Genomic DNA, 15,656 nt, shown 5'->3' on the forward strand with positions numbered 1-15,656 from the left:
GTTTGGTACCAACTGGGTGCCTGTGCTATTTAATTTAATTCTGGTGGCTATTTAATACTTTTATTATTATTATTTTTAAGATTTATTTATTTATTTGGCTGTGCCAGGTCTTAGTTGCAGCACACGGGATCTTTGTTGCAGCATGTGGGATCTAGTTCCCTGACCAGGGATTGAACCCAGGCCCTCTGCATTGGGAGCGTGGAATCTTAACCACTGGACCACCAAGGAAGTCCCTGAGGGGGCTATTTAATAACCATCTACCAGACTGTCCAAGTGAAGAACCTTAGAATCATTCTTGAACACCCCCTCTTCCTTTGCACCTCCCTCATGCCTAAACAGACACCTCTCTTGTTTGTTTCTTCCTCATGTCATTACTTCAGTAATACCTAGGTGATCTTTCTAAAATGGAGATGTGATCATACCACTCCGTAATTTAAAAGTCTCAACTGACGATCCCTTCCTTACAGAAAAAAAGCCTAAACTTGTTGCCACGATATTACTCCTTTACAAACAGCTACCTTGCCAGTCTCATTTCAAGATAATCTCTACACCCCTGAGGTCTAGTCACACTGGGCTGCTTACTACACCTGTCCTACTGACACTCCTGTCGTATCAGCTCTCTTCTCCTTGCCTGCCTGGCTCTTACCTCATTGTTTAAGTAGGAACGCATATTCACCTCCTTTCTATAACTTTCTCAGTCTCCCAAGAAAAATAACTATCTTACTTGTGTTAATATTGCCTATACATATACCTGTTATGTGGCATACTGCATACTTTATCAGTTGTTGTTTTCTAACTCTCCTACCTCATTGTGAGTTCTTGGTGGGTAGGGACCAATTTCACCCTCTTTGTACCTTAAGTCCTTGGCATGCCTGTTGACATTAGCAGGCCCTCTGTTAGTTTCATTGATGGAGGTGTTGATAAGAATCTTCTCTTCCTCTCCTATTATCCTCTTTCAAGCCCATTCCAACCAGGTTTTTGTCTGCTCCACTCCAAAGAAAGAGTAAGCAAGGTCCCCACCGGCCTCCTTATGGCCAAATCCAATAGCCAACTCTGAATATCCATCTCTGAACATTCCCCCTGATCTTCAAACACTGGGTTCAGTCCTGAGACTTCTCTGACTTACATTCTACTCCCTACATGATTTCATCCGGTCTCACAGTTTTAAATGCCATCCACATGCCAACAGCTCAAAATTTATATACTTGCCCTGACCCCTCTCTCACCTCTAGTGCATTTAACATATCTGAAACTGAACTCTTGATGTCCTCTTCAAGTGTGTCCTCCTAAAAGTCTTATCCATCCCCATTATGGCACCTCCATTCTCCAGAAGTCAGGGGCCATCCTTGATTCTTCTCAGTGTCACACTCCTCTTATAATCCATCAACAAATCTTAATGTGTCTACCTTCAAAACAGATCCATTTAGGGAAATACACTTGAAGAGAGCAAGAAAGTCCCAAACTGTCAAGCTGACATAAATAAATGGTATGTGCTTATTGCACACTTAAACGGAAAAGCTCCTAAACAGATCCATGTTTCAGCTTACACCAGTATAGTAAGGAAAGGACACACAACTCTCTGAAGACTTTAAAAAAATGAAACTTTAATCAATCTTTACTCTCACAGTGAAACTTATATTTTTAGCCTTTCCTGCCAGTAATGTACTAACTAACACAAAGAAAATTTTGTGGATCAATTTAAAATACATTTTTATTATCAAAGATTCAAAGTTGGCCACAGGTCTTAAACAGTTCAGCATCACCAGGTAGATAACTAAAAATTCACATTTCTGGTACCATTACCACCTACCCCAACTTCCTTTCCTGCTTATCCACTATTAGACAATTTTTCTTAGACTTTTATTTGATGTGTCAAACAAATTTTCTTAGTTTACGGTGAATTTAGATGATAAACAATTTCAGGTGGCATTTTAAAGAACATGATGATTCCATTTTGCCTTTTACAGCTTAAAGAGAAGCAAAACTCAGAAGCTATATATGGAGAAAATAAAATCACCAAAAAAGTGCTTACTAAAGTTTTAACTAACACATAGGAGAAATATAAGGAAAAATACTACCTCCATCCAGTGGTTCCAAATTAGGCTATAAATTATTTTAATAGCCAAAGAATGTATTGAATAGCAAGAAACCAATTAATGTTCTCTGCCAATGCAGATGCAAATTAATGAAGTGAAGAAAATTTATATACCAGCTTATGAAAACCTGAGATCAAGGTCTAGTAAATGACAAATATATTTTTTAAAATAATAAAACGATGCTTAGCAGTATGCGTAATAACACATAAAACACTGGAAATTTTCAGAAAAACTTCTACTGTATTGTTGTAGAGTCTTATCCATCAGAGGAGTGGGGACTGTGGATAGGCTCTGTCAAAGGTCAGTGCTCCTTACAAACTGACAGAGGAACAACGGCTCACACAGTCTTCTGATCCAAGGTACAGTCTTTGATTTAAGAGATGCTAAGAATAAGGTCTTAAAAAAAAGATATTTTTAAAAGACAAGGTGGCAAAGAAAAAACCAGGCACATCTATCAATTTATTGGGGAGGGGTGTGTAGCTGGTTTTAAAAAAACGCATTTCTAAAACTGACTATTACAGCAATTCAGGAAAAAACTTATCCAATGAACAAAGAACTGGTCTGACAGATGCTACAGATACACTGTTATCGTTAGATGGGTGACAGCTTGTCTTAAATAACAGCTAGTTTGGTCCCATTGTTTACTGGGTCATGCTATTTCATTACACACTGTATGGCAGCATTAAATCCACAGCTTAAGGGTCAGATCTGGAACTGTGGTTTGACAATCATAAGCTAGTAACTAGCAGAGCTGGCAGAGAAACGCTAGAGTGAATGATTCCAGTGGTATATTTCAGCCCACCTATCTTGAGGCATTCAGCCAGAAACAAGAAAAACTGAGGCTGTGGACTAAGATCTGGAAAACAAGATCTTCAGGTCAAGGTTATACTAAGTATCAAAGAAGGAGAAGCAAAATCAAAACAGATAACTGCCAATGGGACTGAAAGCCAATGATGGATTTTACACAACAAAGACCAAAAAAAAAAAAAGAAAGAAAAAAGAAAAAGAAATAGATGGCTGTGTCAAACAAGGAGCCTTGACTCTGAAAACAAAGATCAGGAGTAAGTGGACAAGAAAACAAGCCAGGTTAATCCAGGAGACACCAAACTCAAGGATTCGAGTTTATTCACTTACTCTATAAACATTTATTCAACAGATGCTATGTGCCAAGGTAAGTGCTAGGACTATGAACATATATTAAAAAAATATGTGCTGGGGCTTCCCTTGTGGCGCAGTGGTTGAGAGTCCGCCTGCCAATGCAGGGGACACGGGTTCGTGCCCCGGTCTGGGAAGATCCCACATGCCGCAGAGCGGCTGGGCCCGTGAGCCATGGACGCTGAGCCTGCGTGTCCGGAGCCTGTGCTCCGCAATGGGAGAGGACACAACAGTGAGAGGCCCGCGTACCATAAAAAAAAAAAAAAAAGTGCTGGGCCAAAAGACCTCCAAATTTTAAGGGGGATGGATGAGACGGATACAGGTTATTTCCTCTGTGTAAACAGTGCTCACCTGAAATATCTGCATACGCCTCTCTCACTTTATTCATATCTCTGCTTAAAGATCACTGTCCCATCACTCTGCTTCATCTTCTTCTTGGCACTGATCAGTATCTGACACTCTTATACATTTATCTGTCTCTCTGCCCCAATAAGATTCAAGTTCCAAGAAGACGGGAATTACCTCTTTTGTTCACTGATGACTTTCCAGGCCTACAATGCCTGGCATATAATAATTATTCCAAACAAGTATTTCTTAAAAGAATGATTACATTGCTTTATAAAAACTTCAATAACAGAAGTATGCTCATAATATAGAGCTTATGAGAAAAGAGGAAAGTGATTGCTTATTTGGGTAAGTGACAGAATAAAGGAAAATTCATAGATGCAGAGAAATGCACTGAATGACAAAAGTCTCTGGCTACAGTGACCAAGCATAAGAAAATTTTTTTTTTATTTTAACTGCTTATGTTGGCTTAAACACTATAGAGGATCAGCCCTGTTTTGCTACCTAACCCAGCTTTTTAAAACATGCATTTCATCACATGACACAGTTAAGAATCCAGACCCCCTACTGCATAGCTGACTAAACCTAAACTTTTCAAATGTTAAAGCCATTTAAAAAGTCATCCTAAACACTCTTTGCAACACAATTCTTTGGCATAAACTGGTGCCCCATCACAAAAATCTGCCAAAATTTGGGCCAGGCTCGCTCCCACCTCAAGGCCCTTGCTCAGCCTCTGAACCTTAAATTGAATGCTTTCTTTCTCCTCTTCCCCACTGCTCCCATGCCTACTCTTCAAAGTCTAGCATAAGTCTCACTTCCTCCTTCAGTCATTCTCTCACAGTAATTTTGAACATAAACCTTTCTTCTCTTTGAACTTGTACTGCATGTAGAGCCAATATCATATTCTTTTGTGTACACCAGCTTTCTCTCTCCATCAGGCTATAAGAAACCTCCATTTTACTTACTGCATGCCATTAATGTTCTAGGGACACAGGAACTCGATGTACATATAGAAATACACTTACATGTAGTTGATTAGATCGCCAATTTCTATTTTAAATAACCTAAAAGAATTGATTACTTACCAGATCAATGAGGCTTTCTTGTATTCTGTTTAGAGTTGTTCTTAGTCTACTACTGCTAAGACCTAGTCCCGTGGATTCCAACTGAAAAAGAAAACGAGAGGCATGTTAAACTGCTGTGGAGATAACCCTGCAAATGTTGTAACTTCAAATTAGTGAAAAGTAAGTATGTGGTGAGTTTTCACTCAGATACTTAGCATTCAGAGGGTTTCCAAATTGCATTTAAAAATACCAAAATATCAAAGACAGAAATCAAATCTTAACCCTCAAAGGAACAAGAGAGCTATTTACACATGTGCATTTACAGGTCACACTAACATCTATCAATCTAATGGATTTATCAGGAGAGAGTTCACCAAAATTTATTTCCCACAAGTTATTGTTTTTAATTGCAAAACTTAAGATTTTTAGATACTTAAAGAACCCAAGGATAAGAAGGGCCACACTGATACAGAAAAAACAAAACAGAGATGATACATACTTTCAATATCAAGAATAAGAGCATGGATAACACTACAGATCTAATGTTGAAACACCAGAAGGATAATAAGGGAATACTATGAATAATCTTATGCCAATAAATTTACCAAACCAGATGAAACAAATTCCTTGACAAGCTATTATAAAAATTGACCTAAGAAGAAACAGAAAACTTTAGCAGCTCTTATTAAATTTCATTTAATAAAAACCTTCAAAAAGTACTAGTCCTACATAGACCCTCAGAAAGTAGAAGAAAAGAGAATGTTTCCCAATTGTTTTATTGTTTTACTAATATTACTCTGATTCCTAAACCAAACAAAGATACCACAGAGGGCTTCCCTAGTGGCGCAGTGGTTGACGGTCCGCCTGCCGATGCAGGGGACGCGGGTTCGTGCCCCGGTCCAGGAAGATCCCACATGCCATGGAGCGGCTGGGCCCGTGAGACATGGCTGCTGAGCCTGCGTGTCCGGAGCCTGTGCTCCGCAACGGGAGAGGCCACAACAGTGAGAGGCCCGTGTACCACAAAAAAAAAAAAAAAAAAAAGAAAGAAAGATACCACAGAAAACGTAACTACAGACTCCTAAACTTTATGGACACAATTTTTTTAAATCCTTAAAATATTAGCAAACTGATTCATGACCAAGTGGTATTTGTCTTGGGAATGCAAGACTAGTTTAACAGCCAAAAATCCTACTTTGAAGTTAACCAGTGTATTTCACCATATTAATATATTTCTTTAGGAAAGAAAGTTATGATTGTTTAAATAGATTCAGAAAAAGGCATTTGACTAAATTTATCCTTTCATGGTAAAAGTTTAGAAAAATTCAGTAACAGAGGAGAGTTTCTTCAACATGACTACAGGCATCTATAAAATAGCTAGCATCATACTCAATGGTGAAAGGTTCAATGCTTCCTATCGAGGATAGATGAAAGTGGAGGGAACAAGATGAGGATGTCAACTCTCACCACTTTTTCTTGAGAGGTAAAACCTTTGATTTCAAATCATTTTTTTTATAACATCTCTATTGGAGTATAATTGCTTTACAATGGTGTGTTAGTTTCTGCTGCATAACAAAGTGAATCAGCTATACATATACATATATCCCCATATCTCCTCCCTCTGGCGTCTCCCTCCCACCCTCCCTATCCCACCCCTCTAGGTGGTCACAAAGTACTGAGCTGATCTCCCTGTGCTATGCGGCTGCTTCCCACTAGCTATCTATCTTACGTTTGGTAGTACATATAAGTCCATGCCACTCTCTCACTTTGTCCCAGCTTACCCTTCCCCGTCCCCGTGTCCTCAAGTCCATTCTCCATGTCTGCGTCTTTATTCCTGATCTGCCCCTAGGTTCTTCGGAACCTTTTTTTTTTTTTAGATTCCATATATATGTGTTAGCATACGGTATTTGTTTTTCGCTTTCTGACTTACTTCACTCCGTATGACAGACTCTAGGTCCATCCACCTCACTACAAATAACTCAATTTTGATTCTTTTTATGGCTGAGTAATATTCCATTGTATATATGTGCCACATCTTCTTTATCCATTCATCTGCTGATGGACACTTAGGTTGCTTCCATGTCCTGGCTATTGTAAACAGAGCTGCAATGAACATTATGGTACATGACTCTTTTTGAATTATAGTTTTCTCCGGGTATATGGTCAGTAGTGGGATTGCTGGGTCCTATGGTAGTTCTATTTTTAGTTTTTTAAGGAACCTCCATACTGTTCTCCATAGTGGCTGTATCAATTTACATTCCCACCAACAGTGCAATCACTAAATGATTAGTGATGTTGAGCACTCTTTCATGTATTTGTTGGCAACTCTCACCACTTTTACTTTACATTGTGCTGGAGGTCAATTTTTTTTTTGTAATTGACCTCCTTCTTTTGTGGTTTCTTCATTAACCCAATCTTTATTTAGATGTGTGTTGTTTAATCTCCAAACACTTAGGTTTTCCTATTTTATAGATATTGGTTTCCAATATAATTACATTGAAAATATATTCTGTATGATTTCAATGTTTTAAACTCATTACAACATGTTTAATGGCCCAGAATATATGGTCTCTCCTGATAAATGTACCATCTGCACTTGAATATATATCCTGCCATTGTTAGGTATGTTGTCCTACAAATATCAATTAAGTCAAAATGGTTGAAAGAGTTGTTCCAATCTTCTGTGTACTTGCTGATTTTCTATCTAACTTGTTCTATTAGTTACTCTAGTGTTAAAATCTGCAGCTGTCGTTGAATTTTTTCATTTCCTCTTGAATTCTGTCAATTATTGCTTCATCTATTTTGAAGCTCTGTTACTAGGCACATATGCATTTATGATCATTATGTCTTCCAAATGAATTGATCCTTACATCATTAGAAATCCCTCTATCTCCGGTAATACATTCTGTTTTCAAACTTATTTTATCTCATATCATAGCCACTGCAGCCACCTTATGCTTACTGTTTGCATGGCATATCTTTTCACTCCATTTGCTTTCAATCTATGTTTTTTGTTATTAAGCATGGGCTTTGTTTTTAATCCACTCTGACAATCTCTACCTTTTAATATGAGTATTTAGTCCAGGAACATTTACTGTGGCTGGGTTTACATCTACCATTACATGTTTTCTTTTTTGTTCCTTGGTTCCTCCTTTCCTGCTTTTTCTAATTATATGATTTTTTCTTTTATTAGAATCCTACTTTACTTTTCCTGTAGGCAAAAGTTAAAGTGCTTTGTATTATTTTTCATTATTCTTCTATGGATTATAATATACATTCTCGATATTTCACAGTCCATTTACTGTTCACAATGTACTGTTTTACATAATATATAGAAATCTTGCCATCTTATAGGTCCACATCCCTCCACATACCATGGTATAGTTGTTACACGTAATACATTTACATATATTATGAACTCCAGAAAAGAATGTTATACTTTCAGGTTTAAACAGCTATATGGTTTAAAAAGAAATTAAGTGGAAAAAGAAAACAACAACAACAATCTTTTGCATTTCCCCAAGTAGTTTCCATTACCAATGCTTTCATACTTTCTGAGGATTGATGTTTTCATCTGGTATCATTTTCCTTCACTCTGGAATACTTCCTTCAACATTTCTTGTATTACATGTCTGTTGGTGACAACTTCTCTTAGTGCTTTTTTTTCTTTTTATCTGAAAATGTTTTAATTTCATATTCATGCTTGAATAGTATTTTTGGTGGCTATAAAATTCTGGGCAGACATTTTTTCTTTTCTTTCGGTGTCTGAAAGGTGTTGTTTAACTCTCTTCTAGTCTCCACAGTTTCTCGTGAGAAGTCGGCTGTTAATCAGATCATTGGTCCTTTTTATGTCATAAGTCTATTAAAGTTTTCAAGAGACAATTTCCTCATGAGGTACCCCACTAGACTTTTCTTTGTGTTTATTCTGTTTGCTGTTCATTTAGCATCTTGTATCTGCAGTTTTTGGACAGTGTTTCTTCAAATATTTTTTCTACCTCATTCCCTCTCTCATCTCCACCTGGTATTCCAATTAAATGTATGTTTGACCATTTGATATAACTTAGCACATCCCTAAGGTTTTGATCATCTGTGTTTTTCAATCTTTTTTTCTCTATGTTCTTCATTTTGAATAATTTCTATTGATTTATTTTCAACTTCACAAATTCTTTCCTCTGTCATGTCCATTTGGCTAAGTACATTCAGTAATTTTTTTTAATTGCTGGAACTGAATTTTCAGTTCTAGGATTTCTCTTTGGTTTTCTTCCTACTGTTTCTACTAGAACTTCTTATTTCTCTACTGAGATGTTCATGCATTTAAAACATGTTTTGTTTTACTTTATTGAAGATAGTTAAAATGGTCCATTTAAAATCTTTATCCCTTAGTTCCAACATCTTGAGTTCAGACTATATTGATTTTCTTTTTACTGAAGGATGTATTCCTCTTTTTTGGCTCTATGTATTTAGGTAACATTGGATTGCATCATCCATTCGATTCTGGAGATTTCGGATTCTGTTATTTTTCTCCAATAAGTACTGTTTCCTTTGTTTTCAGTATGCAATTTTCTTGGCCAGGCTTGAACTATAAAACTATCTCTTGTGTAGCAGCTTCAGTCTCTATTCAGCTCTTTTTTCTTTGACTGGCTGCAGTCAGTCTGTTCCACACAAACGTGGTTCATCGGTTAGTCAGAGATGTGGGTAGACAGAAATTGGGGATCCCTCCTCTGACTCTTCCCCATCTGAACTTCTCCCTACTCTTTTCAGTGTTCCCAGTTTCCTGGCTTCACTTTTCTGATTCCCCAATCCATAAAGACTATAGGTTTCCTTATGCGTGTCTCCAGTTATGTGCCTCAGGGACTGCACTTAGTCCTGGGCTAAAGGCCACGGAGATGGAATTTTTTTTTTTGATTAATTAATTAATTTATTTATTTTTGGCTGTGTTGGGTCTTCATTGCTCTGCCCGGGCTTTCTCTAGTTCAGGCGAGCGGGGGCTATTCTTCGTTGCGGTGCACGGGCTTCTCATTGTGGTGGCTTCCCTTGTTGCAGAGCACAGGCTCTCAGAGCATGGGCTTCAGTAGTTGTGGCACAAGGGCTCAGTAGTTGTGGTGCATGGGCTTAGTTGCTCCACGGCACGTGGGATCTTCCCGGACCAGGGCTCGAACCTGTGGCCCCTGCATTGGCAGGCGGACTCTCAACCACTGCGCCACCAGGGAAGCCCAGAATTTCTTTTTATAGTTTCCCTTTCCCCAACCGCTAGCGTGAAATCCCACCAGAGTCTATATGCTTCTGTTCACTCTCCAGCATCTTCAAGAAGTTGCCTTTTGTTTTATAAAACATCCATGTTTTATCATTGTTTTCTGCAGGAAATATCATCTAATAAGGTCTCAGTCCCTCATACCCAGAAATGGAAGTTAATTCATTCTTAAAAGTTTAGATTTTGAATCAGACTCTCTACAAAAAAACAGTTCCATTCATGAAAGTTAACTTCAAATGAGGCTCACAAACCGTTGTCAAGTAATAACCCTCATAAGATTTACTTGGATAAGAAATAATTAGGATACAGGACTTCCCTGGTGGTGCAGTGGTTAAGAATCCGCCTGCCAACGCCGGGGACATGGGTTCAAGCCCTGGTCCGGAAAGATCCCACATGCCACAGAGCAACTAAGCCCGTGCGCCACAACTACTGAGCCTGCGCTCTAGAGCCCGTGAGCCACAACTACTGAGCCAGTGTGCCACAACTACTGAAGCCTGCACACCTAGAGCCCATACTCCACAACAAGAGAAGCCACTGCAAAGGAAGCCCGCTTGCCGCAACTACTGAGCCCATGCGCCGCAACTACGGAAAACCACGAGCTCTAGGGCCCGAGTGCCAAAACTACTGAGCCCACATGCTGCAACTACGGAAGTCCATGTGCCTAGAGCCCATGCTCCGCAACAAGAGAAGCCACCGCAATGAGAAGCCCGCGCACCGCAATGAAGACTAGCCCCTACTTGCCACAACTAGAGAAAGCCCGCGTGCAGCAACAAAGACCCAATGCAGCCAAATAAATAAAATTATTGAAAAAAGAAATAATTAGGATATCAATCCATATCTCCTAAGAATCTACTATGTGCTTACTACTGCATTAAAGTAAGCTACAGAATGGTCTTCACAAAAGAATGAACAGGAAGGACCAAAGAAAACATAACTCAGGAGTTGAACAACAGAAGGCTTGAGGCAAGGCAAGACAAAGCAATACTATGAGTACCATTATTATAATAGAATCAAATGGATTAGATATATACTACAACATGATGTAGTAGGCTATAACCAGTTCAGTGAAGAGTAGGAGCTTCAGGAGTAATTAGTATGAACAGAAAAAAATCCCTTAACCTAACGCATACACTGTGTCCCCCCTTCCAGACAATGACTTTCTAGAACCCCCAGGACACAACGAGATGCTTATTCTTCCATGAGCAGCAACCATTTAAATTCACTCATACAATTCTCTCTCTTCTGCGAAGGAAGCAGCAGTAGCCATGTTAAAAAGTGCAAGTAAGAGGTCGAGTAAATGCAGTATTCACTCATACAAACTCGCTCATATGCACATTTTGTTCTGGTTCATAGAATACACACTGTTTCTAATACAGCATATGGGTGAACATCCATATAGAAAGAAACCCTTATAATTAACAATATTGTCTGAATACAGTGAAATGGCTTTTACTGAGTCTTACAGGATTAAAAATGCTTTTAATATAAAATATCAGAGTAATGTTTTCTTTAAAACATAACAGATTTTAAATAAAATATGCAGCATACTTTACAGTGAGCACTTACCTGCACTTTGCTAACTTTCATCAGCTTCTAGTGAACCCCACTGTAAACAAATCTGTGCCAGTATCTAATCAGCTAGAAAGTCACATCCAAAAGCACTCAGTTCCAAAAGTGTCTGAAGGACTCTACTTGAACACATCTTATCAAAACTGTGGTTGAGAACTGTTTTAACTAATATGATAGTCACAAGTCATGTGTGGCTATTTATATTTCAAGATAAACTAACTAAAATCAAGTACAATTGAAAATTCAGTCCCCAATCATACCAGTCACGTTTCAAGTGCTCAAAAGCCACTTATGGCTTATGGCTACCATATTGGACAGTACAAACATAGAATATTTCCATTACTGCAAAACTTCTCTTAGACCGCACTGGTCTAGAGGCACAGTCCAAGAAGACACAGTAAAGCTCATGTAGAAGACTAAACGATCCTGACAATTGGCTAAAACTCCAGAATGTCTTTCTTCTTTAATATTTATTTATTGAGAGTGATGGATTAGTACATATTTTAAAGCAACATAAATTCTGCAGCAACTTAGTTTCTGATTATATTAGTATTCTTTCTAATTTTGCAGAGTTAAGAACATAGGAAATTCAGATCCCATATTAAAAGATCATGTCTTTGATATACTTGTAATCACAGCAAGACTATGAACATTTATATGATGAATGTAGTTATCCATTAAAATTCACAAGTTTTTAAAAAGGTACAAAATATAGTATGCGAAAAGTTAGTATTATGAGTATACTTTTATACGAAAAACTGTCAAACATGTAGGTGAACTACATAATAATTCCCAAGTATCAGATCAGTTACCTGCTTAATACTGTGCTGTTCTCCTTAGGAGTAGAAAAAGATAAACTCAACAAGAGCTTCGGAAACACAAAAAGGAGGTGCAGGAAAATTAATTCTGTGGCAGGTTCAGTTCAAAGATTTTCAATTATTTTAAATAAATATTTGCCGTTATCTTCTGAATGTAGTAGTGCCTGCTAAGGTTGTTAGCCAATATTTAAAATGTCTCATTTACTGTGTAATAATTACACACTGGGCCAGATTTAAACAAGGCAACCTGCATATTTTTCATCACCAAAATATGTCAAGGTTAGAAACTGATGCTGTACTTTTTCTGCCAAAAATTTGAATAACATACAATATGTTTATCATAACAAAGCTTAAAATTAATGTATTTTAAATAAGGTGATGGGGTACACAAAAAGCTAATATCAATAATATGTTGGATTTTTTATGGATAATTTTCAAAGTAATGTTATTTATGTATTTTATACAGAGAGAATGAATTTTACATTTACAAAAACAAATAAATTTTAAAAGAAACAGACTCCTCCCCCAAAAGGTTGACTTACTGAATCATTCCGACCAAAAAAGGTATATATTGCATACAGGTAATAATCAAATAGCTGAGACATGAAATGGATAACATCAAAAGCAATTGGTTTAAGAATGTTCATCATCTGCATATATTTACCTGAAAAGAAAAAAAATTAAATAGAAAATTAAAATCTGTTAGTCTATAATTATTAAGAAACCATAAAATTACTTTACCAAAATATTTTTTTAATGAAATATTACATTCCTCAGTCACACCAGCCACGCCTCAAGTACTCAACAGTCACTTGTAGCTAGTGGCTACTGTACTGGACAGCACTGATACGAACAGTTATACCATCTTGGAAAGTACTACTGGATGGCACTGATATAAAACAATACCTACGAAGATTTTTCATATCATTATATTTTACTGTTTGTCTTATATTTATGGAACTCTTAAACTAACTCTTCTACAATGACACTGTACAAACAACACAGTTCTTCATTTCTTGGAGATTCCATTTCAAACAATGTCTTCAAAAATGTTTAGGTGTAATAAAACAAAAGACAATGTACTTGAGGAAGAGTGGGGTCTTTTCATAAGCTTATACACACATAGCAAAAGTAAAAAAACAAGAAGAAAAAGGACACGTGGAAGACACTTCCCATTCCCCTGAATCCTAGCCCTGTGAAATCTAGTGTCAGAGGCTAAGAACATTTCTTTATCACTACATCACTCAAGAGCTCAATACTCGCAAAGTGCCAAGAACATATCTTCCTCATTCCTTCCTTTGGAAGATGCCAAAATTACACTCTTTTTCCTCTAAACATATAACACAGTTACAGAAAAAAATTTTAAAACCAAAATGCCTGCATTCATAAACTTGTTAATGTGTTTGAAGGGTGCATGGGAGATGGGCTGAATCAAATAATAAACAATAATGAGTCCCTAATTGTGTTTATTTTTTATAGGAAATAATAGGGAAAGAAGCATATCTATAAAAAAAATGCTCTTCTGCAGAAGATATTAAAACAGGCCATTTGTTTTATTTCCAAATGAGCAAATAATTCAGGTGCTGGCTCTACTTTATGTAACTGCTATAAATTTTAAATTGGTACTATTGAGGACACCAGGATTCAAGAGAAAACACATTAACTGCAGTAGGAAAAAATGACAAATTTACTCTAATGGAAATGTCTACTATCAAAACCATTTCTTTATTATCTAAGAACTCAGTCCATCCGTCTTAATTTACATGAGAAATGATTCTAAATAATAGATGGTCAGGAAGACATACACATCGTAAAGTAAAAACTATACAATTTAGATTCTGTTCTTATTCCTATTTACAAGTCTTTTGTTTCAGAATCATTCTTTGTAATTATTTCACATAACCAGACATTTAAAAAAATATCTCAAAAAAAAAATCTCAATTGAAAAAAATTTGATAGTATGCTCCTAGAACATTCTGGATCACTGCAGATATTTCATTGACTGCAAACATATAGCTATTTAAACTGTAACTATTTACACATTAAATAATGTGACACTGTAAAGGAAAAAAATGAAAAAATGTTATATTACTTTTATCCATAAAAGAAAATTTTAAACAGGTGAATAGTAGAATAAGGAAGGATGCAAACTTCGGGGTTGATACATATCCAGAATAAAAAGCTCCTCTCCATTCCTAATAAGATGAACCACTGTTCATATAATTCATCTTAAGAAAGGATATAAAAATGAATTCTTAATAGGTAAAAGCTGTTTTAAATGTGCATTCAGAAGGAAAAAAAAAACTAGATGGTCCCAAATGCTCTGAAAAAAATACATAATTATATTCATTCACTCATTCAATACATTCAACAAACACTTTTTGAAAGCTTACTATGTTCTTGGCATTGTGTTAAGACAAGGAACTACACAGAGTCTCTGCTCTCTCACAGAGCTCCTTCCATGACCTTAAATGGTCATACGTGGAAGGCAGCCATTGATAAGCAGGCTGCTAGTATATTCAAATATAGAAGAGTGAGAACTCTGTCTTTCCAGTTCAAGAGGGCAGAGTAGGCCTTTGGAGGCCTGAGGGAACTTATGCACCCCCTCAGACTTACTGAACTAAAAGAGAATTTTACAATGAATTAAAACATCTATGAAGAGAAGTGGGTGAGAAGGTAACAGCAGGTAGGTATGATCACCAGAAAATGAGAAATCTCAAAACATTTCTAGACTAGGGGTTGGCAAACCTTTCCTGTAAAGGACCAAAGACTAGATAGTTTAGGCTTTGTATATCATTCAGTCTCTGTGGCAGAGACTCATCTCTGCTGGTCTCTGTTTCAACTACTCAATTCTGCTGTCATAGCACAAAAGCAGCCACAGACAGTATGTGAACAAATGAGCATGGTTGTATTCCAATAAGACGTTATTTACAAAAACAGGCAGTCAGATTGATTTGGCCTGCAGGCTATAGTTTCCCAACCCCTGTACTACATGACAGACAGTAGATGGAAACAAGCTGATGGAAAAATGCAAAGAGAACCACAAAGAAGGTGGAAGCTGTCCGATAGGATGTGACTGCTTAGAAGCAGCAGCTACAGCAAGAGAACAGGAGCAAGAAATAGGGCTGAGAAAGGATGGATTAATTGAAGGTCTACATATGGGACAAACTACCTGTCCACATGCCCCCAGTTGCTGTTCCTCCCCAGCAGTTATTACTGTAGCCCCCCACCACCCCTTATTAGCAGTTTCAGTTACCCACGGTCAACCTCAGTCCAAGAATATTAAATAGAAAATTCCAGAAATAAACAATTCATAAGTTTTAAATCAAGTGTTGTTCTGAATAGCATGATGAAATCTCGT

The 15,656-nt window shown here is 37.1% G+C and overlaps 1 protein-coding gene across 2 annotated transcripts in view; it reads right to left on the minus strand.

The window, feature by feature from the left end:
• The window catches only part of VPS50 (VPS50 subunit of EARP/GARPII complex), a 140,107-nt gene that overhangs the window by 11,312 nt on the left and 113,139 nt on the right, over nucleotides 1-15,656 (minus strand). For both annotated transcript variants that reach the window (XR_014326464.1, XM_082846773.1), the window contains exons 21-22: nucleotides 12,838-12,959; nucleotides 4,682-4,762 (exon numbers count right to left, since the gene is read on the minus strand). Coding sequence is in view for 1 of the 2 variants with exons in the window: in XM_082846773.1 (XP_082702899.1) it covers nucleotides 4,682-4,762; nucleotides 12,838-12,959 (203 nt within the window). In the remaining variant the exon portion in view is untranslated. The remainder of the gene's footprint in view (nucleotides 1-4,681; nucleotides 4,763-12,837; nucleotides 12,960-15,656) is intronic.

This window comes from Leucopleurus acutus, assembly GCF_964270905.1.
Source record: "Leucopleurus acutus genome assembly, chromosome: 9".
In the NCBI taxonomy this organism is placed as follows: Eukaryota; Metazoa; Chordata; class Mammalia; order Artiodactyla; family Delphinidae; genus Leucopleurus; species Leucopleurus acutus.